This window comes from Heloderma suspectum, chromosome 1 (assembly GCF_057233095.1).
Source record: "Heloderma suspectum isolate Gila_16-S chromosome 1, 16-S_ref, whole genome shotgun sequence".
NCBI classification, from domain to species: Eukaryota; Metazoa; Chordata; class Lepidosauria; order Squamata; family Helodermatidae; genus Heloderma; species Heloderma suspectum.
Genome location: NC_139458.1, coordinates 315549607 through 315575375, shown reverse-complemented (window position 1 = coordinate 315575375; position 25769 = coordinate 315549607). Strand labels below are relative to the sequence as shown.

The following is a 25769-nucleotide window of genomic DNA, read 5'->3' as shown; positions in this document are numbered from 1 at the left end:
TCCACTTCATAGAGGTCAGAAAGGGGGTGTTCCAGTGCACAGGGAGGGGAGAGGCCAGGATATGAGAAACTCTATGGCCTCCATAGAAATTCTATGGCCCCCAGCCCCGGCACTGCCCCTGCCATCATGCCTCTGGTAGATGGGCTCAGTGGCCAGTCTAGAGGAAAAAGAAAAAAAAAGGAGGACAGAGAGGCAAAAATTGCCTGTTGCTCCTTCTGCCTTGCTGGCAGCAGCCTGGCAGTGCACTGGATATTCGGAAGCCTCTAAGTTCAGAGGCTTCCGTTTCATGGGGGTGCAACCCATAGGACTGTGCCCTTAAGGATTTACTTTGTATTGAGTTTTGGAGGAGCACAGCAATGGAAAAGACTCATTGATTATCTATAGTAGTAACAGAGAAGGGCAGGCCAAGAGAACCAAATCTCTGCCTTTAGGTAAAAAGACCAACATTATCCCAAAAGACTAATTAACTGAAACTAATTAAATCTTGGGATTTAACTTTAAGATCTGCTCCTCACATCCTCGCAGAGAACAGCAGACTGTGCATGTGCTGAGGTGCATGATGATCTCCATGTACTCCACAATGGCTATGAGGCTTTTATCCTGCAGCTTTACTGGGGCTTCTGTTTCCAGATTCTTTGCAGAACCAAGATTGGCTTCTTTACACATGGTTCCCTTTGTTTTTTCCCCAGGATTTCGTTTTTCTGCAAGTTCTGCATGTTTCATTAAACAGCCACTAAAATTGTGCACTTTACATGCAGCACTATCACACTTCCCAGATTTAATACCCCATTTTCCCTGATAAGGGAAAGGCCACAGTATTGGCCACAAAGGGCGGGAGAGGCCCTGGAGATTGATGTCATGTAAAGGACCTGAAAACTTCCATGAGTGACTAATCATGAGTGCATGATAAAAGTCTCGTGTAGAGAAGCTCTACATGTAACTTCCAGGTTCAGCAGCAGTATGCCTTTGGGGATATTGGGGAGCAACAATAGGTGAGGGGTATTGCCTTCATGCTATTTGTGGGCTTTCCAGAGGCATCTGGTTGGCCACTGTGGGAAATGCTAGACTAGATGGATCTTTGCCCCCCGCCATTTTTTTGTAAATGTTCTTACACAATGTTGTTGATTTGCAAGCATAAGCATTTGCTTCTTCCTTCTTTGTAAACCATCCCAAATATCTTCTAGTTCTTCTCACTTATCCAGGTAGCAGGATGTTTTGAAACTGCCTTTTAATATATATTGGAGACTTGTGGGCTTTTAAAATACCTGTTTATTTACTAATACACACACATTGTACTCAGTTGTCTGTTTAAAGCAGCATCAGTTCCCCAAAGCAACAGCATGCTTTATCCCTTCCTGTTCTTACTAGTCAGCTGCAAAAACGTGGGACTCCTTTTCTCCTTTCCAACTGCAAGTTTCCTTCAGCCCCTCGCTAAGCAGGTGCCCAGTAGCTAGTGGCCACCTACAAACATCAAGCAAGCCACTAAACATGGCCACCAACTTTTCACTTGATAGCATCCCCATTACAAAATCTTGTTTATACACTGAATGACTTCTAGCAAATAGTAATTTGAAACGAGGAATACAAAAGCTCCACAGATCCTTTACATGTTTATACTGAAGTCTCTGGATTTCAGTGGCACTTACTCCCAAGTGCCATTGAAAATCTAAATATGCAGTTTTTCTCTTAATTGCCACTGATTTCAGTGGTATTTTAGCCAGTGCCTGAAGTGAGAGAAAAAAGGAAGTGGGCTGGTTTTTCAAAGCTGGAGAAAAAGGTTTGGCTAGCCTACACTCAATTCTGTCCACCTGGAAAGCAGTGGGATGGGCATAGGTCTGTCGTAAAAGTATTGGGATGACATTCCACCCTATTTCAAGCATTTATTTCTAACAAAATTAATTTATTTTGGATTGTACCCCATAAAATATGTACCCCTGCGTACAGCACAATCCATAGGTCCCACTGATTTTCGATTAAAATCTGTAGCATGTCCCAAAAGGTATTAGTATTTTGATATCCATAGTGGGCATTCATCTATCATGAATTTACAAATACAGCCAAAGTGCCGTATTTGCCAATAGTATTTTTTTTTCTACAGATGATTAAACTAAAGGGTAGGAAGTGCGGAGAGATATTCCTCTTAGAGCAGTTTTCCCCAACCTGGTGACCTCCACATGTTTTGAACAACAAGTCCCAGCATTCCTGACGATTGGCTTTGCTGGCTGGGGCTGATGAGAGTTAAAATCCAAAACTTCTGGAGAGCACCAGGTTGGTGAAAGCTATCTTAGAGACAGAAAGATTAGAGTCCTGCACCTCCTCTAGTTTCTTGTTTGATTTGGAATCTTTGGGAAAATAAGCCACCCCGGCAAGGGTGGCTGGCTGGAGTGGTTTGCAAACCACCCAGAAACACATAGCTTATTTTAGGTTCTCAGGGTGGTTTGTAAACCACCCCAGCCGCTGACCCTTGCCAGGTTCAAACATCATGACAACCTGCACCCAGCGAGGGTAATTATGTTAATTAGGTGGCTTGCATGCACGGGGAGGGAAAATGAGCCACTGTGGCTTATTTTTCTTCCATGATCATGTGAACCCACCTACTGTGAGAGGGGTAAAAGCACAGTACGTCTGCATGAAAGCAAATAGAATACAAGATAACTTAATTCAAGAGACTGGGGGAGAGCTTGAGGGGGCAAGCATCTGTAAATTTACCTTTGCAGCACCCAAAGATTAATTTTGTATGATTATTTTATATACAGAAATCCAAAACAGCCACCAAAATAAAGCAGTGTGTGTGTGTTCCTAATGATTTTCGCTACAGCATTTTAATGAGTATATAACAACCCCAACTGAAGAATGACTACAATGGTTTTGATAGTCCTACATTCATGTTGTTGTTGTTGTTCAGTCATTAAGTCGTGTCCGACTCTTCGTGGCCCATGGATCATAGCACACTAGGCCTTCCTGTCCTCCACTCTCTCCCGTAGAGTGCTCAAGTTCATATTCATTGCATCAGTGATGCTATCTAGCCATCTCATCCTCTGCTGTCCCCTTCTCCTTTTGCCTTCAGTCTTTCCCAGCATCAGGGTCTTTTCCAGGGAATTTTCTCTTCGCATTAGGTGGCCAAAATATTTGAGCTTCAGCTTCAGTATCTGTCCTTCCAGTGAGCACTCAGGGTTGATTTCCTTTAGGATGGACTGATTTGACCTCCTTGCAGTCCAGGGGACTCGTAAGAGTCTTCTCCAGCACCACAGTTCGAAAGCATCAATTCTTCGGTGCTCAGCCTTCCTTATAGTCCAGCTCTCACAGCCATACATTACCACTGGGAAAACCATAGCTTTGATTAGACAGACCTTTGTCGGCAAGGTGATGTCTCTGCTTCTTACTATGCTGTCTAGGTTTGCCATAGCTTTCCTCCCAAGGAGCAAGCGTCTTTTAATTTCATGGCTACAGTCACCGTCTGTGGTGATCTTGGAGCCCAAGAAAATAAAATTTGTCGCTGCTTCCATTTCTTCCCCTTCTATATGCCAGGAAGTGATGGGGCCAGAATCCATGATCTTAGTTTTTTTAATGTTGAGTTTCAAACCAGCTTTTGCACTCTCCTCTTTCACCCGCAACAAGAGGCTCTTTAGATCCTCTTCGCTTTCTGCCATTAGGGTGGTATCGTCTGCGTATCTGAGGTTGATAATTCTCCTGGCAATCTTAATTCATCCAACCCCGCGTTTCTCATGATGTACTCTGCATATATGTTAAATAAGCAGGGCGACAATATGCAGCCTTGTCATACTCCTTTCCCAATTTTGGACCAATCGGTTTTTCCATGTCTGGTTCTTACTGTTGCATCTTGACCCTCATACAGGTTTCTCAGGAGACAGGTAAGGTGGTCTGGTACCCCCATCTCTTTCAGAATTTGCCACAGTTTGTTGTGATCCACACAATCAAAGGCTTTAGCATAGTCAATGAAGCAGAAATAGACGTTTTTCTGGAATTCTCTGGCTTTCTCCATGATCCAGCGAATGTTGGCGATTTGATCTCTAGTTCCTCTGCCTCTTCGGAACCCAGCTTGTACTTCCGGTAGTTCTCGGTTTGCATACTGCTGAAGCCTAGCTTGTAGGATTTTGAGCATAACCTTGCTGGCATGTGAAATGAGCGCAATTGTACGGTAGTTTGAACACTCTTTGGCATTGCCCTTCTTTGGAACTGGAATGTAAACTGACCTTTTCCAGTCTTGTGGCCACTGTTGAGTGTTCCAAATTTGTTGGCATATTGAGTGCAGCACTTTAACAGCATCATCGTTCAGGATTTTGAATAGCTCAGCTGGAATACTGTCATCTCCACTAGCTTTGTTGTTAGTAATGTTTTCTAAGGCCCACTTGACTTCACTCTCTAGGATGTCCGGCTCAAGTTCAGTGACCGCACTATCGTGGCTATCAGGGACATTAAGATCTTTCCTGTATAGTTCTTCTGTGTATTCTTGCCACCTCTTCTTAATCTCATCTGCTTCTGTTAGGTCCCTACCTTCTTTGTCCTTTATCATGCCCGTCTTTGCACAAAACGTTCCCTTGAGATCTCCGATTTTCTTGAAGAGATCTCTAGTCTTTCCCATTCTGTTGTTTTCCTTGATTTCTTTGCATTGTTCACTTAAGAAGGCCTTCTTGTCTCTCCTTGCTATTCTCTGGAACTCTGCATTCAGTTGGATATATCTTCCCCTTTCTCCCTTGCTTTTCGCTTCCCTTCTTTCCTCAGCTACTTGTAAAGCCTCATCAGACAGCCACTTGGCTTTGTTGCATTTCTTTTTCTTTGGGATGGATTTCGTTGCTGCCTCCTGAACAATGTTACGGACCTCCGTCCATAGTTCCTCAGGCACTCTGTCTATCAGGTCTAATCCCTTAAATCTATTCCTCACCTCCTCTGTATATTCATAAAGGATATGATGTAGGTCATACCTGAATGGTTTAGTGGTTTTCCCTACGTTCTTCAATTTCAGCCAAAATTTTGCAACAAGAAGCTCATGATCTGAGCCACAGTCAGCTCCAGGTCTTGTTTTTACTGACTGTATAGAGCTTCACCATCTTTGGCTGCAAAGGACATAATCAATCTGATTTCGATATTGACCATCTGGTGATGTCCATGCGTAGAGTTGCCTCTTGTGCTGTTGGAAAAGAGTGTTTGCTATGATCAGCGTGTTCTCTTGGCAAAACTCGATTAGCCTTTGTCCTGCTTCATTTTGTACACCAAGGCCATGCTTGCCTGTTAGCCCAGTTATTTGTTGACTTCCTACTTTAGCATTCCAATCCCCTATGATGAAGAGGACATCTTTTTTTGGTGTTAGTTCTAGAAGGTGTTGTAGGTCTTCATAGAACCGATCAACCTCAGCTTCTTCGGCCTCAGTGGTTGGGGCACAGACTTGAATTACTGTGATGTTGAATGGTTTGCCTTGGATTCGTACTGAGATCATTCTATCGTTTTTGAGATTGTACCCCAGTACTGCTTTTCCCACCCTTTTGTTGACTATGAGTGCTACTCCATTTCTTCTAAGGGATTCTTGCCCACAGTAGTAGATATGATGGTCACCTGAATTAAGTTCGCCCATGCCTGTCCGTTTTAGTTCGCTGATTCCCAAGATGTCTATGTTCAATCTTGCCATCTCATGTTTGACCACCTCCAGCTTACCTTGATTCATTGATCTGACATTCCAGGTTCCGAAACAATATTGTTCTTTACAGCATCGGATTTTCTTTTCACCACCAGACACATCCACAGCTGAGTGTCCTTTCGGCTTTGGCCCAGCCGCTTCACTCTTTCTGGCGCTACTTGGAAATACCCTCTGCTCTTCCCCAGTAGTATATTGGACACCTTCCGACCTGAGGGGCTCATCTTCCGGCCTCCTCTCTTTTAGCCTTGTGAAACGTTCCATGGGGTTTTCTTGGCAAGAATACTGGAGTGGGTTGCTATTTCCTTCTCCAGTGGACCACATTTTGTCAGAACTCTCTGCCATGACCTGTCTGTCATGGGTGGCCCTGCACGGCATAGTTTATGGCTTCACTGAGTTACGCAATCCCCTTCACCACAACAAGGCAGTGATCCATGAAGGGGTCCTACAGTCATAACAGTGGATAAAGTGAAGCCAGTGTTAATATGGCTTCACCTGCCATATTAACACTGTACTACATTACAACTGTTATCTCTCAGCTCACCCCAATCTCACCTTGCAACATAGGAATAAACACTATTGATCTTTTATTTAAAGCATAAATAATAATTGCAGAGTTCTTCTAACAAACAGCTGGGAGAGAAAGAGCCAAAAGGAGTTGGTCTCTTGACAGAGCTGATGGAGTGGCCCTGTTTTACATCTCTCCTCCTGCTGCAGCCTGATGGCAACTGCTCCTATATGACAGTTGAGAAAAGCCAACTCAAGAGTATGAACTGTATTTGCAGTGCATTAAAATGTTTTACAACTAAAAGGAAATTAATCCAGATGTTTTTCCACACAAAATAAATCTGAGTCAGAAATAGCTCCTGTCTTTGTTTTTACCTTGTGGAGGCAGATACACTCCTCCTCCATAATACTGAAACTTGGGATCACCCAGTGGAACTGTTTGGTTGTAGATTCCAGACAGACAAAATAAAATAGTTGTTCACATAATTCATAATCAATTTATGGGATTTACTGACTCCAGGTGTGCTTAAAGCCACTGGCTTAGATAGCTTTGAAAGTTGATTACAGCAGTTAATGGAGGACAGGCCTATGCACTGCTCTCTTAGCCACAACAACTAAGGTGGCAATCCTATGCATGTTTAGGCAGAACAAAGTCTTACAATTGCCAGCATTCTCCAGGCAGCCAGCTGACTGGGGAATGCTGGGAGCTGTAGGACTTTTTTTTTTCTGTCTAAACATGCATAGGATTACACCTTAAATGGCATCTCCAGTTTCAGACGCAGCATGCCACTGACAGTGCAATCCGATGCGTGTCTACTCAGAAGTAAGTCCCGCTGGCTTCAGTGGGGCTTACTCCCGGGGAAGAGTGTATAGGATTGCAACCTGAGTGCTGGAGAGGAAAATCTGTTGTTGCCTTCCTAGTTCTGCTTGTGGGCTTTTCCCGCTGGCATCCGGAGGTCCACTGCAGGAATCAGGATGCTCGACTGACCCTGGTCTGATCCTGCAGCAGCGCTCTTCTCCCGTCAGGACATGGCGCTGCCGAATCACAGCTACGCTATAACCCTGCAGCATTGCTCCATTCTTTCTTATAGGCAGCGGCCCCTTTCACCCCGCAAGCTACGGGGAGAACATGAACTCTAAGGTAACCCGGAAGCCCCTCCTGCAGACCCCAGAGTTGTCACTCAACAGTATGATTGAGTCTATGGCCTTTCCCAAACAGAACACTCCGGGAAACGAAAGAGAAAGTCGGCATCCTCCAAGGGGGAGAGGGAGGGGCCGCAGCGGCGGGGCGCTCCACAACGAGGAGCGCTCATTCGCCGGCGTCGCGCTTGGAACGCTGAGACGTCACCCACGTTCCAAGGCCTCCTCGGCGCCGCCCGCGCGGCTCAGCCGGCAAAACCAGCGGAAGAGGAGGAGGAGCGCGCTTGCGCAAGCAGAGGAACCCGGAAGCGGCTCGGTCGAAATAGTAAGACACGACCTCCCGCGAAGGGGGGGGGGCGGGGATAGCGAGGAGTCGGCGTGGCCAGTCAGCGGAGCAGCCGGGGAGGTAAGTGGAGGAGCCGGAGATCTGGGTCCTGCTCCCGTTGTCTGGTATCTGTGCCGGGATGCCCTGCGGGATCCTGATCTCTGGGTGGAGGCTTGGATGGGGAGGGAGACGGTGAGGTCCTCTGACCCCCCCCCCCACCACCACCACTGAGTTCACTGAGGCTTCCTCCCAGTTAAACGTACCTTGGATCGCAGTCAGAGAGAGGGAGCGTCCGGCCTTCCCCTTGTCACCAGGCAGTCTTGGCTTTTCTTCATTATTACCCCCTGCAGCCCGCTCTTATGCGGGAAGCGTGCTTTGGATCCTATCTGCATGTTTACCCTTGCCTTGAGTGACTCTCCGTGACTTCAGTGGGACTTACTCTGACGCAACCACAATAACTCCCTACCACAACGTGTAGTGAAGGGCTTCATCACACGGAGCATTTATCCTGCGATTGAGGTGGCTCCTTCACGGAAGTTTGCGGGCTCTTTACATGACGGTGTGACCCTCCTGCACTAAATGCCCTCTGTTCCGTTTTTAAATAGATCGCAGATAATGAGCTGTCAAGTTACCCCGTTGTGTTCCGCTTCAGTTTCCTCCGTGAAAAGGGTAAGAGTGTCAAGAAGAGGAGTGAGGTCAATGAAAGCTAATGGAAGACTCAGATATGGGGAGAAGGTTGGAGGAACCGCATGTAAAGGGAGTCAGTGGTGATGCTGCATTTAAAACGGAAGCAGAAGGCCCCATTTTAAATGCAGGATTTTAGGCTGGTGTAGGAATGCCTGAAGTCTCCAAGTTCAGATCGCTTTAAAAGGGGTTCAGAGAAATTCTTGGAGGTGAAGGCTATCAATGGCTACTGGTTCTGATGGCTGTATGCTACCTCCAGTATCTGAGACGGTATGCCTATGCACACCAGTTGTGCGGAGCATGATCGGGAGGCCGCTGTTGCACTCATGTCCTACTTCTGGATTTCCCGTGGTCAGATGGTTGGCCACCATGTGAACAGAACACTGGACTAGATGGACTTTGCTCTCATCTGGCACAGCTCTTCTTATATAACAGTTGTTGCTTGGATTGCAGCCTTATAGCTCAGCCCTGTTCATGTTCTACTGATGGCAAAGCGACATATTGCTCTTTGTTAGAACCACAGCCAAGCAGCCCAGTGCTATTCATATTAATTTAAAAGTAAGACCCAGTTTTGTCAATGGGCCTTACTCCCAAATAAGTGTGCATGCCCTCTCTCACTAGTGAAGAACCATGACAGCTTGACTATCTCCACACATGCAGGAAAGATTGGGTATTTGAACCTGGTATCTCTTTAAATCAGACTGCCTCTGAGAGGCCCAGAGTAGCTTCTTGTGGATATTTGGAAGAAATAATCTTGTCTCTGTTCTATTCCCATTTAATTCAGATTCATGATAACTGAGTAAAAGTAGCTATCCTTTATCCAGTTGGCATCACGAGTCTCTTCCTCTAGGTCTTGACTTGGTTGCAAGTATGTGATCCAATACTGCACGAACCAGAGCCATAAGAGAGCCAGAGAAAAGCTCTTCAGTCTTTAGCAATAACTAAGAGGGTTTGTGCTCCTCTGTGGCTGCAGTGGCAAAAGAGAAAGAAGCGGTAGTTCCCTTGCATGCCGTTGAGATGCCTAGGAGAGAGTAGGCAGGAACCTGGAAGCTTGGTGGTGGCTGGGCGTGGGTGTGTCCATGTAAGGTTCCACTACCATCTCTTTATTGCAGTTTCTAGAGATGCCAGAGCACAGCTCCTTGGCCACGCTATGCTTTTCTGTTGTGGTAGTGGTATGAAGCTGGGCTTGGTCCCTGCTCACTTGGCTTATGTAGGAAGGTTTTCAGTCTTGCATTTTGCCTGTTACTAAAGTCTTCCATTCGACCTAAAGTTTCCGAGATTTCTAAAGTTTTAAAGAAAAAGGCATTGGCTAGAGTTTGACCCCACTGGCGGGAGCACACTGTGAACAGAGTTTTGCTCATGTGATGCTCTTGCCAGCCAGAGAAGGGGTGTCTTTTGCTGATTCCCCTTCCCGCTACAGCCCCTTCTAACCCGCAATTTCCTCTGAAGGGTTGGAGGACCCTCTGGAACAGTATGGGGTATGCAGGGGGAGGGTGGAAACAGTGAAGATTGCCCTCCTCTTTCTGCCAGCAGGATCCTCTGTTGGATTTAAGAACATAAGAAAAGCCATGCTGGATCAGACCAAGGGTCCATCTAGTCCAGCATAGGAAAACACAAGCAGGACACGAGTGCAACAGCACCCTCCCGCCCATGTTCCCCAACAACTGGTGTACATAGGCATGCTGCTTCTGAAGCCTTCTTTGTGCCATTGTCTCTGTATGGACATCATGCTAAACTATGGTTGAGCAAAATGTGAATTATCTTAGCTTTGTGGGCCTGTGTGCTCTCTCCTCCCCTCCTCCTCCTGGCTGTGTTGTTAACCACAGATCCCTGTATTGTCTGGACCTGTGGTTAGTCTTAACTATAGTTAGTTAGAACAAGCCAGCTTCAAAAACTGTGGTTCAAAGCTGGCTTGTTTGTTAACCGAAAATGGAAGTGAAAGCTTTCAAACTCCTTCTGGCCACATGGAGGCGAGGAGAGTGGGGAAACGTGAGTCCAGGAGCTCGTTTACATTTTGCTGAATCATAATTCAGTGCAATGCCTGAATGCAGGCTAGTGATGTGCGAACTTCCTGCAACAGAAATCATAATTTGCTTGCCAGGTTCTGAATTCTTCTGTCCAATCTCAGATGAAAGCTTTCTTTATTTTGAGTTCTTGCTTTGTATGTACAAACTACTACAGAAGCACAGGTCTCCTCCTTGCCCATCAGCCAACCACCTCAGCCTGCATCACTCCCCTCCTGACCTCCTCTTCCTTAAAACGCCATGTGCGAGTGTGGCTCTTCAGAGATAGCATTTCAGCCCAGCAGTCACGTCCTGGAATGCCCATGTGACCACCCCATGTGATGCACCCTGGTGTGGTCACATGACCATTCCAGGAAGTGCCTGCTGGGCTGAAACAACTGTGCTACAGGAAGCATGAAAGGATGTTTTCTGAAGTATTAAGAGCTTTAGGGCACAATCCTATGACCGCTTCCCTGAGAACTGACCTCCACCCTACTCCTGTGCTGCCTCATAGGCAGCGCGGATCTGCCCTGCGCTCCGCGCTTGTAAGAGGAGTGTGGAGCAGCGAAAACAGGGTGTTCCTGGGGCTGGGCCAGGGCAGGGAGGGCAGAAATGCTGTTCTGATGCTTCCTATGTGTCATCCGGCATCTGACTTCCTGCAGCTAGACAGCTGAAATCGGCTGTCTAGGTACGAGTGCAGGGCGGCTGAAGCGCGGAGGGGAAGATCCCCTCTTCGCGGCTCCTGCCCTGCATTGGATAGGTGGTTGCCTCCGAGTTCACCCTTAGAAAATCTCCTTTTGTGCTTGTAGCAATGTGGTTGTGTTCTGAAACAGTGTTTCAGCCAGGAAAGGCACTTCCTGGAGTGGCTGTGTGACAACGCTAGGGTGCGTCACATGGGCATTCCAGCATTTTTAGGTGCTTGTTACCAATCTCGCATTATGAAATTTGTCAGATAGACATCCAAGCTCAGTACACATGCGAGCGCTGCAAACATGGTGGAGCCATCTTATTCCAACTTCTGCTGGCATTACTAATGAAGCCATTGCATCTAAGTTGGCACAAGTAAATCCAGATCTCTGCTTTAACTTGATAGTGATGGTCATTTTGTGCAGACTGTTTAATTAGTGTCAGGATTAGCAGCCATTTATAAGTAAGCATAAAATAGTGTCTACCTGTTACCATGAGTAACTACTGCTACAGGCACTGGATTAAAGTTGAGAAGGTTATATGATGGAAAATGTAATGAGTAGCCAGAAATCCAGTTTTTACCCAGTAAAACAGCTTGCAGAGTGTTGTTTCTAATGTAATAAGGTTATGTTAATGTAGATTCTTGCATAGTTGTGCATATAAAGTCTTAAATCATTGACATTTCCTTTCAATCATTGGCCCAGTGGAGGTGAAATGTTGGCTTCCTGCAAATTGGAAATGTACCTCCCTCCTTCCACATCTGGCACAAATTCTCCATTCCCTCTTTAGTCATAATCATTGTTCAATATTATCTGCCCCAAAGAGTACTCTGTGTAACTCAAACAAATTAAACCAGGTGTTGAAGCATGTTTGCCAACCCTGGTTAATGGGCAGCGTGATTAGTGTTAACCATGGTTAGTATGGGTGTAGCTAGAAAGCTGAATTATGGAAAGGAATGGGGAAATTTGCACCAGAGAAGGTGGGGAGTGTACATTCCTTAGCCTAGATTCCAACGTACAAACTGCAGTTTCCGGGGTGCCATCATTTGTGCCTGGGCCATCGCCTTTTTCCATCTACTCTTCATTTTGTTTTTAAATGAGAGATTAATGTACTACAATATGTCCTTTTTAAAATAAAGTCTCTCTTCCTTTAAGTTGTTGCCAAGTACTGCACAGGGTATTGAGTACTTTGTGATGTCAGACTTTGGAATCTTCTATGCTGAATTATCTAAGGCTGTTATTCCCATTCAGTTTCTTATTTTAGGAGAGAGAATGCATTAATTATAGACTGAGTGTGAAATCATGAATTACAGTTTTGAAATGTGAGTCTTAGTGTGGCATCAGTTGCGACCTTTCTCCTGTCAAAAATGCAGGTGGTATTGTAAATAATCTCTGTACATATCTGTGGTACTTCTATGATTCTGAAATAATAAACCATATGTCAACAGTGCAATCCTGTGCATGTCTACTCAGAACTAAGCTCTATTCAGTTTAATAGGGCTTCCTCTCAGGTAAGTGTGTATAGGATTTCAGCCTAAGGAAATCCATTCAGTTCTTGGCACAACATGACCTAGCTACTGCTGCACCATAAAATTGCTAATATTTCCTATCTACTCAATGAATATGTGATTCACCTGTTAAATCATGCAAAGAAGCATTTCTTTTTAGAATGTTTTTATAATGGCATGTATATTGTAATCATATTTTATCTGATAAAGTAACATCATTTTGATAATGTTCGTGACTGCTAGGTCTAGGGCTAGCAGTGTAATCCTATACATGTCATTGGATTCAGTGGGATTTACCCCTAGGTAGATGTGTACAGGATTGCACCGTTAGCTAACAAGCGCTGCTTCCACTGTAGTTGCCATTTTTATTCTTGTAGAACAGTTTTCCCCTTTGAATATACTTGCCCCTAAGTTCGTACAGTTTGGGCTGTAAAACTGCACTGACTTGTTGGAATTAAGGTTTAGATCCAAAGGTGCCCTCCCGCTGGGGACCTCCCCTTCCAGAAACTTCTGTTTCTGGTCATTTGGGGGCTTGCCTCCGGAAGCAGTACATTGCTGCTGCCAGTAGTAGGGGGGGCTGCTTGTGCTCTGCTGTTGCCAGGGCTGGCCACGCGCGTACCGGGAACCAGTGGTGCTTGCCACCAGCAGTAGGGCAGTGTTGGATCCTATCCTAAGTGTTCTTGTACACAGAATCATTTCTAGAACATAAGAGCTGTGCTTGATCAGACCAAAGTCCTGCCTAGTCCAGCATTCTGTTCCCGTAGTGGCCAACTAGATGCCTATGGGAAGCCCCCAAATTCCTACTTGGAAATTATTTATGTGAGCGAAAGAACACTGCCGCTGGAGCATTCTAAGGCCTCCTGTGAGGCCTTCCTTTGCAGATAAAATTGATCGGATTAGGAGTGTTATTCCGTGTGCTGTGGATACAGTTAGTGAGCAGGAGGTGGTCTGTGGCACACTGGTTTTGTGGGATCAGTTCCAGCTTCTTCCTTCTGATAAAATGGACAAGGTGCTTTCATCTGTAAGGCCGACCACCTGCTTACTTGATCCTTGCCCATCTTGGCTCATTATGAGCTGCAGAGAGAGGCTGGGCGAGGGGATCAAGGTGGTGATGAACACCTCCCTTGAGGTGGGAGAGATACCATCAGCCCTCAAGGAGGCAGTGATAAGACCGCTTTTTAAAAAGCCCTCCTTGGATCTCCGAGTTCTGAACAACTTTCGCCCAGTCTCAAATCTGCCTTTTTTGGGCAAGATGATTGAGCGGGGGGTGGCGATGCAGTTGAAGGCACACTTGGAAGAAGCCGATTATCTAGATCCATTTCAGTTGGGCTTCAGGCCTGGGTGTGGGACAGAAATGGCCTTGGTCGCCTTGGTGGATGATATGAGGAGGGCTCTGGATAGGGGTGCAGTGCTCCTTCCTTGTTCTCCTCGACCTCTCAGCGGCTTTCGATACTGTTGACCACGGTATCCTCCTGGACCGACTGGAGGGGTTGGGCATTGGAGACACCGTATTACGGTGGTTCCAGTCCTTCCTCTCCGGCAGGTACCAGAGGGTAGCACTGGGAGAGGAGGTTTCGGACCCGTGGCCACTTACTTGTGGGGTGCCACAGGGTTCCATCCTCTCCCTGATGTTATTTAACATCTTTGTGAAGCCACTGGGGGCTATCAGGAGGTTTGGGGTGCGGTGTCATCAATATGTGGATGACACGCAGCTCTACGTCTCATTTAAATCTTCACCAAGGTTGGCCGTAGAATCCCTGTCCCGTCTGGAGACGGTGAGTGGTTGGATCGGGAGGAACAAGCTGAAGCTGAACCCTGACAAGACCGACGTACTTTTGGTGGGAGAGAAGAGGAGGTTGGGGGATGTTGACCTGGTGTTGAATGGGATATGGTTACCCTTGAAAGACCAGGTCCGCAGCTTGAGGGTCATCTTAGACTCCCAGCTGTCCATGGAGGCTCAGGTGTCAGCTGTGAGCCGGACAGCGCTGTACCAACTCCATCTGATATGGTGGCTGCGCCCCTACCTTCCCGACCATGTGCTCCCATCGGTAGTACATGCCCTGGTCTGCTCTCGTTTAGACTACTGTAATGCGCTCTATGTGGGGTTACCCTTGAAGACAGTTCGGAAGCTGCAGCTGGTACAGAACGCGGCGGCTCGCCTGATTAAAGGCAGCTGCCGGTGAGATCAGATCACATCACTCCAGTGCTGAAGGAGCTGCACTGGCTACCAGTGGTTTTCCGGGCCAAATTCAAGGTGTTGATTTTGACCTTTAAAACCCTGTATGGTTCCGGCCCAGCCTATCTCAAGGAGCACCTCCAGCAACACCAGATAGGCCGCTGAACAAGATCAGCCTTGGATGGCCTTCTCTCTGTCCCATCAGCCAGGTCAGGTAGGCTGGTGAGGATGAGGGAGAGGGCCTTCTCTGTGGTGGCCCCCACTCGGTGGAACTCCCTCCCTATGGAACTCCGCCATGCCCCCTCTTTAATGAGCTTCCGCCATTCATTAAAAACATGGTTGTTCAGGCGGGCATTTGGGGTGGGCTCTGGTAATTTTAGAAATGTGATGTTTTTTAATGTTGAATTTTATTGTATAAACTGTTTTTATTGCTGTACATTGCCCAGAGTGGCTGGGTGACCAGTCAGATGGGCGATTAATAAATTTAATTAATAAATAAATAAAATAAATAATCACTCTCCTGCTCATGTTCTCCAGTGGCTGGTATTCAGAGGCATGCTTCCTCTGATAACTGGAGGTGATATATAGGCATCAGGACTAATAGTGATTGATAACCTTATTGTCCATGAATTTGTCTAATCCCCTTTTAAAGTCGCCCAAATTGGTGGCCATCGCTACTTTTTTCAGCAGTGAATTCCACAGTTTAACTATACACTGTGTGAAGAACTTCCTTTTCTCTGTCCTGAATCTCCCACCGTTCAGCTTCACTGGATGACCCTTGGTTCTAGTATTATGAGAATAACTTTCTCCACACCGTGCATAATTTTATACACCACAATCATGTTCCCATCCTCACTATTTTTCTAAATGAAAAAGCCCCAGATATTTTAACATTTCCTCATAGGGGAGTTGCTTCAGCCCCTTGATCATTTTGGATGCCCTTTTCAGTACCTTATCCAGCTCTGCAATATCCTTTTTGAGGTGCAGTGACCAGAACTGTACACACCATTCCAAGTAGATGCACCATAGTCTTGTATAAAGGCATTATGATATTGGCAGATTCCTTTCCTAATGATCCCCAACATGGAGTTTTCCTCTTTCACAGCAGCTGCACACTGAGTCAGTGTATCTTAGAGTAAGGCTCAGTAGTTCTTTCAGAGTCATTCTCACTAATTCTGTTGTGAATCTTGAAAGAAAAGGTTTTCATTTCTCCTATTCATCTTTGAGACTGTCTATGAATTTGGTCTCTATGGGCAGTATCTAGCTGTGTCACTCTGCTAGTGCAAATGATGTTGCGCTAGCTGAAACTAGGTTCCAGACTATACACAAGAGGAAAATCCAGCTAATGTTACATTTTGTGTGAGTGCAGTTGTGCAAGCGGTTTTGCAAGCTGTTGCACATCACATTTGCGCAATGGAAACATTCAGCAGAGCTTTGCTAGCACTATTTGAGTTTGCGGAATGATGCTGTTAGATACTGCCCTAATCGCCTCGAGATGAGTGGTTCATTGAAGGCTTCCCAAGCCACAAGTAAAAAAATTAGGATATTAAAAAAAACTGAACTTCAGACAAAGCAACTTTATTCTGATATATAGGCATATTTTTGATTCATGCATAGATATCAGACATAATTTAATGAGACCTTGTGCTGCCCCTTCCAAAGTTCTGGATGCCTCCCAAGATTTGTAGATCCCTGTCAGGGTTCCTTTTGCCCCTGCAGAACTTCAAAAGCTAAATCAAAACACAGACAAGAGGCTTCCATCCACAGCTTTTAATCCATTACTTCAATGGGTCATGCAGATGCAAATTGTCAGTGACTCACAGTCTACAAAGGAAATGCCTTCAGGGAGTTCAAAAGAAAGGTGCGAAAGTTGCCCACAGTTTGAAGAAAAGGTGGCCTCACTATCCTAACTGAAGGGGTTGGGGAGAGATCTCCCTCTCTTTCTCGTGAGGCCTCTAAGCATAGCTGTTCACGCTGGGCCAATTGGGCAGACCGTCTAAGCTCCGCCCCTGCCATCTCTCTCGGCTCTGCGTCTGTGCCTGGCATCTAAGAGTTCATGCTCTCCAAGCCCCGCCTCTCCCTGTTCGCTGTCTGTCACGGGCATGGGTGTGTGTGAAGAGGGGCCCCCTCTGTCCAGCTGGTCCTGGACAAGCCTGGGAAACTTTCTCCCCCACGTCTTGCGGTTCTTCTTCAGAATCTGAACTACTCTGCCACTCCCTGCGCTCAGAGGCAACCCTGAGATTCCCTCTTTCCGGGGGGCCTTTTGGCACTGGTTAAGAAGTACTGTTCTAGATGTTCATTAATATTCCAGCCTTTCCCTTCTACTTTCAGACTTCTGGTTTCACATGGACTGATGAAGATTTTTCTAAGTGTTGTTTGGGAGCTTGTTTGTGCACAAGGAGGAAGACAAGAACAGCTCTCAAATACCAATGTTCAGGATTGTAGAGTCTAAACACGCATGTTACTTAACTGCTATGCTATTTAGAGGAACTTCATTCACATTTGTTGCTTATGCTGAAGGAGCTTATTGTGTGGCAGAGCATCAATTATTCACGCAAAGTTAACTACCAAAGGGAATGCGCAAATAGGCAAGCAAGTAAGACATCTAGTTCACACATCACAGAAAAAACATGGTTTCCCATTATGAGAAAATACTATGGCCAGCCTTGGATGCGCACGCTCCCCCCTCGTTTGCATGCAAGAAGAAGTTTATAGCTTCCTTTTGTGGCTTGTAACAAGCTACAGTTTCCCATTATGTCTGAATATGGGAAACCGCATTGACAAAGCACTTTTAGGATGCAATCCTATGCATGAAAGTCCTACAACTCCAGGCATCCCTCCAGCCATGCTGGTTGGGGCATGCTGGGAATTGTAGGACTTTTTTTCTGTCTAAACATGCATAGGATTGTTATAACAAACCAGGATGAAGCTATTGTTTTAGATCCTAGTTTGTTATAACTTAATGTGGTTTGTCTGCTACAGTTTCCCATATTTGGACATAACTGGAAACTATAGCTTGTTCCAAGCCATAAAGGAAGCTTTACGTTTTGTCACCTGGTGTGCAGTTTCCTCCACTTGTGCATAAAGGGGGATGGAAGAAGCAAGTGGATGAACTCAGGGTTTACCATACTGCATTCTTGTTGCAAGGAATGATTACAGCTGAAGCAGGTCAAGTGCCCTTTACTGACAAGGCTTAACTTTTGTATTTGTCCATAACCTAGGCAGGTATCTGTCATAGTAGCTAAATAAAAGTTTTTATTGTAACACTTCATGTTGGCATACATACAGTGATGTTTGTGCCAGTACTGGAAACTGTCTAGACACCTAAGAATGTGATCCTGATTCCTAAGAAATCTGGAATATTTTTGCAGCTTGGCTGGCTACTTATTTATTTGATTTACACTCTGCCTATCTACCAAAAAATGGAACTCAAAGTGCCTAAGGGAGCAATCCTATGGCCACTAGACAGCGGCTAGATGGCCATAGGATATCTTGTTTTCCAGGAACTGACCTTCCCCAATTCTACGCTGCCTCAGAGGCAGCGCGGAACAGCCCCATTCTCTGCACACACAAGAGGAGTGTGGAGCAGCCGAAAAGAGGTGTGTCTGGGGGCATTCCAGGGCAGGGATGGTGGAAATGCCTGTATGACACATCCAATGAGTTGTACAGCAGCATCCTCCCCTGCTCCACCCTCCCACAGCTAGACAGCCACAATCGGCTGTCTAGCCGAAAATGCAGGGCAGGAGAAGGGCGGAGGGAACGATCCCCTCCGTCCTTCTCCTGCCCTGCACTGGATAGGCAGTCGCCTACGAGTTCGGAGGTGGCCGTCTATCTGGATAGGATTGCACCCTAAATTATTAAAATGATGTTGGGTTTGAGCTGGTGAATCCAAACTGTGAGTATTTCAAGATGATGTTGTTGTCTTAAATTGCTACACTTTGGAAAGCCTAGCGTTGTTTGACCGGTTAAAGTAATATCCCTACCTTACTTACCTTTAACCTAAAAAGTTTCTAAAGCACTAGCAAAGCTTAATTTTGGTTTTGTTGTTCTTTTTAGGAGTTTACATGTTGGAGATGAATTTAATGTCCCATCATATGGATCACTGAATGGGTAATAAATGGCTCTTCCTCGCCTAACTGGAGCGCTGCGCTCCTTTTCAAATGTCACTAAACAAGATGATTATAGTGAAGAAACTGCTGATTTAACGGTAATTTAAATATTGGGGAAATATTTTAATGTCTTGATTTACTTAAAACATACAATCACTTCGTCAACAACATTGTCACAGGCTATGTATTTCTTGTATACGTTATTGTCTTTGTTTTTTAAAAAGAAAAGCTCATACAAGAGAGATTTGAGCTCTGAGAGAGGTTTTGCTACAATACATTCCGCAGCTTCAGCAATTAGTTAAATGAATGAAATATACAATATTTTTCCACTGACATCGGGCACTCACCTATACTGCAACTGTGCTCCCGCCGTTTCTGTTATTTTTATTTCTTTAGTTTCTTTGTGACGCTTCTGCTAAATATAATAAAATCCCTCAGTTTTATACAATAATCTGTTATGCCAGTGGGATCCACGGCTGGTGCAACAGGAAGGTAGCACTCCCTAAAGCAACTCTGGAAACGAGCAGAAATGATGGGTTTTGGTGGTGGAGTTCTGCTGATCTGACCCATTCCAGAAATGGGTGTTTCCACTTGTTTCTGTTTGCTTTAGGATTCGCTAGCTTCCCGTTGCACTAGCTGTCAGTCCCACTAGTGCACGGGCAGCATTGGATACTGCCCATTGCTGATAACGACGGACATGCCTGAGGGTGACATCCTGTGGGTTGCTTCTGCTTATAGTTTGCCAGTGTCTGGCCAGTAATCTGTAAAGAATTGGGCATCGGGAGTAGTTATTTCGTTATCGATATCCCATGAGTGATATTGTCTTCTGCTTCACCACAAATTGCTCTTATAGATCGGGATACTGGTATGTTAATCCTTCACCTCACTGTACACTCGATCTAATTACTGATTTGAGATATCTGTGAGAAAACGATTCCTATCCTATCATTTTTGGCTTTGTTTTAATATAGATTGAGCCACTAGTCTCTCCTGAAAAAGAGAAGCCAGAACTTTTAACCAATAGCAGACACTTCTGAAACGAAGTAGCAGAAATAGTGGTGCAACTTAGGGGGCGGAGGATTAGTCATTGCAGGCCAATCACATCTCCCTTCAAAGTAAATTGAAAAGAAACAAATTGGCATCTGGCAATTTGTTACTGACATACTGTCTATGCCTACACATACCCAAGCACTTTGGGGCTGATCCTGATTTCTGTCATGATGGTATAAGCCCAAAGTAACTCTCCTGATGTTTACTTTTATTCCATTTTTTCATCACTGTAACTAGAAGAGTAATTTGGCCCTCTCTTTCCATGTCATTTGAAGTAGTGCACTTACACAACTAAATGAACCATTAAAAGAGAATCCATTCACTGAAACGAGCATCAGCAACAGCTAATATAGCATAAATTGAAGGAACATACTGTACAGCACTTTAATGCATTTTTCTTAAATAATCTCTTGATGGATGTCAAAGAGGGGGTGGAATACTAGTTATATTTAATAATAATCTGGATGTACAGTTCTTCTAGTTGCCACTGCAACTTCCCTTTATTCTTCCTGGCTGTTGTTGTTCAGTCGTTAAGTCGTGTCCGACTCTTCGTGACCCCACAGCACAGCACTAGGTAGAAAGGTCCATAACAAGGTTGGACTAGTGTCGAGACATCTGTATATGTTAATGGCCTATTTCTTTTCATCTTTTTGAAAAATGGCAAGGGTTCTAAGGAAGGATGGTGACTAATGGAATGAAGGGTGGTGTGGAGGCAAAGGAAGGAGAATTTTTAAAAAGATGGTGAGAACACCCGTGGAGCGTATAATTGGTGTGTGTGTGGGAGAAATCCTCAAATGCAATTAATATCTGGTACAGGGTGGCCAGTTGTGTTTCACCTTTCCCCGTAGCAAAGAGCGTTTGTGGGGAGGGTGAGATGGGGAAGCCAAGAAGTAGGCCGAAGATCTCTTGAGATGATATATTTCAACAGAAGTTTATTAATAACTCATAAAACTTGTTGGTATGCATTGGAGTTCAGAAACAGATGGGCATGGATCAAATTGCAGACAACTGTATTTGTGTCCACCCGTAAGCCTTGTAATTATAATACTGATATCATGTTTTAAGATATAAGCTGGCCAGCTTTAGTCTGTAAGGCAACCTTCCCCAACCTGGTGCTCTCTAGATGTTTTGGATGTCAACTCCTATCAGGAATGCTGGGAATTGTCGTTCAAAAGATTTAGAGGGCACCAGGTTGAGGAAGCCTGGTGTAAGAAGTCTTCTCTGTGGCATGCTACGTAACAGACATTGTACTGACTTCATGCCATTTCGGGATATTTGTATTAGGTGTAGTGCTAGTAGTAGCAGGCAATGCAAATTTATCCTTAATTCTTCATTCATTCATTATATTTTTATACCGCCCCATTGCTGAAGCTCTTTAGGTGGTTCACAAAAATTAAAAGTCATTAAAATACGTTAAATAAAATATAAAACCAATTCTTATTTTCTCCCTCTACCAATTTAGTATTTTTAACAATGCCTTTTATCAGCAACATTGAATATCTCCTGCTGCACACATTTCCATGAATACCTTGTAAAGAATAAAGAACATGAGTGCAATTTGTTGCAGGGTCAAGTGAGCTTAAAGGCCCCTTCATACATTACTTTCTTAGTTGTAAATCAAATATGTTTTAGCTAATACAATAACGATACTTTCAAAACATATATCTATTGATTGTTTATTTGTCAAGTGTATACTCAGTGGCTAGCCTGAATTTGCCCAGGCACATGGACTGGATGTGTTGTACATAAGGTCATCAGTCTGACTGAGGAGCTGCAATGTGCGCACAGACTTTCCACATGAGCAAAGGTTTCTCTCGTTGTCAGTTACATCACCCGTTGAAGTTGGCAGGGAAGATGTATTATATGGGCTCTTTATGTGTGCATCGGAGCATGCATAGAGCTTTGGATTGGAGCTGACAACCCTTTGTCAAACAAAAGTGAAGAATGTAATTCTGTTGCTGGATTCTTAGGCATCATCTTAAAGTAAGCATTCCAAATGGTGTCATTACTGTTTGTATTTGTATGCAAATGTTAGCATTTGGAGTTTTCAGATCTAATCAGTTACATAACCAATGGTAAGTAGAGTTTGGAAGTGTGTGAACACATGCTCCTTTTCTTTTATCGTATGGAAGGTCCGTTCAGAGAAAACACTTTTCTGATTACTTCTGATGTTTGTGCTCAGGATAAACGATCCAAGTTACAAGGACAGCTATTGAATTCTGGTCTTACCTGGAAGAAAATAGTCAAATTTATTGATGAAAATTCAGCCAAGGAAAACCAGCAATCTCTACAAGGAGATTTAAAGACAGTACTCCAAGCGGCCAAACATATAGGTAAGTGGTCATTTAGAAATGGCCTAATAATACTACACAATTGAGCCACATTGTTGCCAAAAAAAGTCAACAGAATTTAAAAGCTGTACTCTTTTCTTTCTTTCTTTTTTTTAACAAGTCCATTTTCCCATGTATTTGTGGCATAGTGATGGCATGTTGAAGGTAGGTCAGTCTTGCAAATAAGGTCACAAAGCGTACTAGCCTGGCATATGTGCATTTAAAAATGCTTTTTAAAAAGCAGCAACAAAGAGTGTTGTGGCACCTTAAAGACAAATAACATTATTAGAGTATAAGCTTGCATGTGCTAGAGTCTGCTTCTGCAGATGCACGTGGATTCTAGTCCACAAAGGCTTATGACATAATAAATTTGTTAGGGTGTAATCCTGTGGCCCCTGGGTGTTGTTACAGGGGCCGTGGAACACTGTGAACCTTCCCCTCTCTGTGGGTGGAGAGGGAGGCCACCTACGGAGGCCCTCCCCTGACACGTGGCGGAAACCTCTGCTGCCATGGCTGCCCTGCTATCACTGCTCCGATGGTGGTAAGGGCAATAAGGGGAGGTTTGTTCCCCCCGAATTGGAACCAGTGGGAAGGAAAATCTTTTAAAAATTGAGAAAAGTTCCCCCTTGTGCCCTGGCCATTGCGTACCCAGCAGGACTTAGGAAGCGGCAGCTTTTCCGCATTGCCTGTCTTTAAAGTGTCACAAGGCACTTTGTTTTTGCTGCCACAAACCGAAGCGGCTACCCCTCTGAGATTTAGTCTGTCATCTCCAGTTTTAGAGAAAACAAGTTAAAAGCCCAGTTGTTCTCTGATTACTTTTTGTTATCCTTCAAACATTGCTGCCTCCTCCCACTTTTAACTTTGGTGTAATTTCAGAGAAAATGATTTTTCTAGGGAATCTGTTTTAAATTTGGGACTCTGAACCACCACCTGTTTGCAAGGGGAAATTCTGAGTCAGCTTGGACAGTATCTAGTTGCCAGTGGCAACCATGCTCCCTGTTAACAACAAGCCTGTGTAATCAACAACATAATCCAGTGTTTGCTTGGAATCAGACATAAGTGCCCTTTTAGATAGCTGAGTTAAATTCTTCAAAGCTGTTATAACTGCTTCAGGCAGCCTGATTAAACCAGAGGAGGATCACTTCTGAACTATAGGAAATATCTGTGGGGTGTTCAAACATTGGCTACTGACACAATCTGGATAATTTTTTTAAATTTTTTATTTATTATAATTTCAAATACTAAATGCATAGTTACCTCCTCTGTTAAATACAAAATTATTATTTCAGAAAGCAGTAGAGCTGCCATTTTAAAGAAAAGTTAGAGTGCGAGGTACAATAATTTCTGTTGTGCACCCTATCTGATAGTTTATCCATTTGAGTGATTTACAAAACCTGAAATAGCCATTCTGTCATCGCTGAGGCAGCAAGGCTGTAGCAAGGCTTGAGACACTGTCACTAATCCTAACGGCAGCAAAGTTAGGTGAGCTGGAGCCTTACAGGAGGAAATTCAACACACCTCCCCGAGTCTGAAATGGTTCAAAGTTCTGCCAAGTCAGTTTATCCCCTCATTGCATGTAACATGTAGGTTGGCTTTTAGACTCTTTAAAAAGAGCTACCTGGATGCCAAAGGGCCCATGGAGAGTTTGCAAGTGCCCACAAAAACCTCTGAGTCCTTGACACACAAAAAGGTATCCACAGAATGTGGGCCATCCCCCGGAGCTGCCTTCCCTACTGGGCACACGCCAGATGTGATGGAGTACTATTCCCATCATCCCCAGCCAGCATGCTGGAGTTGTGGTCCATCACATCTGGCAGGCATGGGTTGGGGGAGGCTGCTCTGGAGCAAATGGGCACACTGGAGGCACAGCAGTTGCAAGGAGAAGCGGGGATACCCGGGCTGGGCTTATCCAGGCATATGGCGATACACTGTTTTGTAAGAAGTTGTAAAGGAAGATTGGTTATAGCCGGTTTAATTGTTGTGGGCTAAATTATTGATGGAAGGTGTGAATTTGCATAGGTTTTAGCTGCAGAAAAATGTACTGTTAAATAGAAATGCTAACTTTATCACTGCAGAGTGGCTGTATGACTTAGAATTCCTGTCTAATAAAACATTCAAACACTCATTGAGATTGTTGACATGCAGGGTGCCCTTGATGCCCTATTTTCAGTCTTATAAAATAAAGCTTGTACAAAGCATGTCAAAGGGATGAACATGGATTTATTATTAGAAGTTTGAATGTATTATCTGAAGTACAGTTCTTGAGTAAAAATTAGGACTGAGTTGAAAACTCTCTTGTGGTGGCTTTCCTGCCTGCTGTGAGGTGCAGGAGTTTGTGCTTCTCACGTGGGGATGGCTCGGGGACTGCACATCTCACTTGGGCCAAGGCTCCAGGCTTTCGAGCCACGTGCAGCTGCCTGGGAAGTATTAAACTTTGAGGAGGCTGCTGACATGATGTTGACAAAATATGGGGGTGTTTTCTGAACCTGAATGTGTGTATATATAGGTCTGTAGCTTATACATTACAGACAATGAGGTGGTAAACTGACTTGGCAGAACTTTGAACTGCACCATTTCAGACTGCTGGCAGGGTTGAATTTCTTCCTTGAAGACTCTAGCACACCTGACTTTCCTGACATCAGGATTAGTGGCACTGTCCCAGAGCCTTGCTGCAGCCTGGCTGTCTCAGTGGCAACTGAAATACTGCAGCGTGTGGGGAGAGGTGGCAAACTCTGAGCTGGTGCCAGGGATGTATCATCCACCCCAGGAGATGAAAACTGGTTCCGACCAATCACCAAGGAGGATTGGGCTGGGGAATGGGCCTTTTGGCATAGGAAAGAAACAAGAGGGCCTCTTTCCCAGGAAGGAAGAATGCTTCAGTGACCAAGCTCTAGATCTTGTGCTGAACTGCAGGGAGAGGTACTAGTTGAAAGAGAGGGTCCAGGCAGTGTGTGCTCTTTGCCTATATCTTGAGAAAAAAGAAGCATGCCTGGAGCATCATTTTGGTGCCCATCTGTGTCATTTTGGAAAGGCTTCAGTGGGCAAGTATGATGACATTCCTGTCCATATCCCTGTGTAAAAGTTTTCATGCATGTAGTAATCTAGCATGTTGGGATGAGGTATATGCTAGATTTCTTGCTTTGATGTCCGTAGATGATGATGATGATGATCATCAACAACAACATTTCTATACAGCACCATAGCTGAAGCTCTTTGGGCAGTTTACAGAAGTTAAACTTTTAAAATATAATATACAGAGTTTAAAAGCCATTTACATAAAAGCACACAGACAATATACACAAACAACATATAACTAAAAACAACTATGAACAGTCAGTCATACCTAAAGACACATCCAGGACTGATCAAAACTCATCATGTGCTGCCAAATGCCTGGGAAAAGAGAGAGGTCTTATTCTGGTGCCGAAAAGATAACAATGCAGGCACCAGGCAGACCTCATTGGGGAGCTCGCTCCACTGCATTCAGGGTGCTTTTTTAAAAATGAGGGAAGCATTATAAAAACATGATCAACCTTCCATACTTTTATTCTTATTTTGTGTTCCATTATAAAAAAAATCCAAAGGTAGTTGTAGTATAAGT

The 25769-nt window shown here is 44.6% G+C and overlaps 1 protein-coding gene across 11 annotated transcripts in view; it reads left to right on the top strand.

The window, feature by feature from the left end:
• Positions 1-7452: 7452 nt before the first annotated feature.
• ASCC3 (activating signal cointegrator 1 complex subunit 3) overlaps positions 7453-25769 on the top strand; it is a 325230-nt gene continuing 306913 nt past the window's right edge. For 6 of the 11 annotated variants that reach the window (XR_014786638.1, XR_014786639.1, XR_014786640.1 and 3 more), the window contains exons 1-3: positions 7645-7703; positions 18736-18886; positions 22021-22171. Coding sequence is in view for 7 of the 11 variants with exons in the window: in XM_084827180.1 (XP_084683306.1) it covers positions 18797-18886; positions 22021-22171 (241 nt within the window). In the remaining 4 variants the exon portion in view is untranslated. Of the gene's footprint in view, positions 7623-7644; positions 8292-18735; positions 18887-22020; positions 22172-25769 lie in introns of those variants that run through there. The other 5 variants (XM_084827185.1, XM_084827181.1, XM_084827183.1 and 2 more) reach the window with 4 other exon arrangements.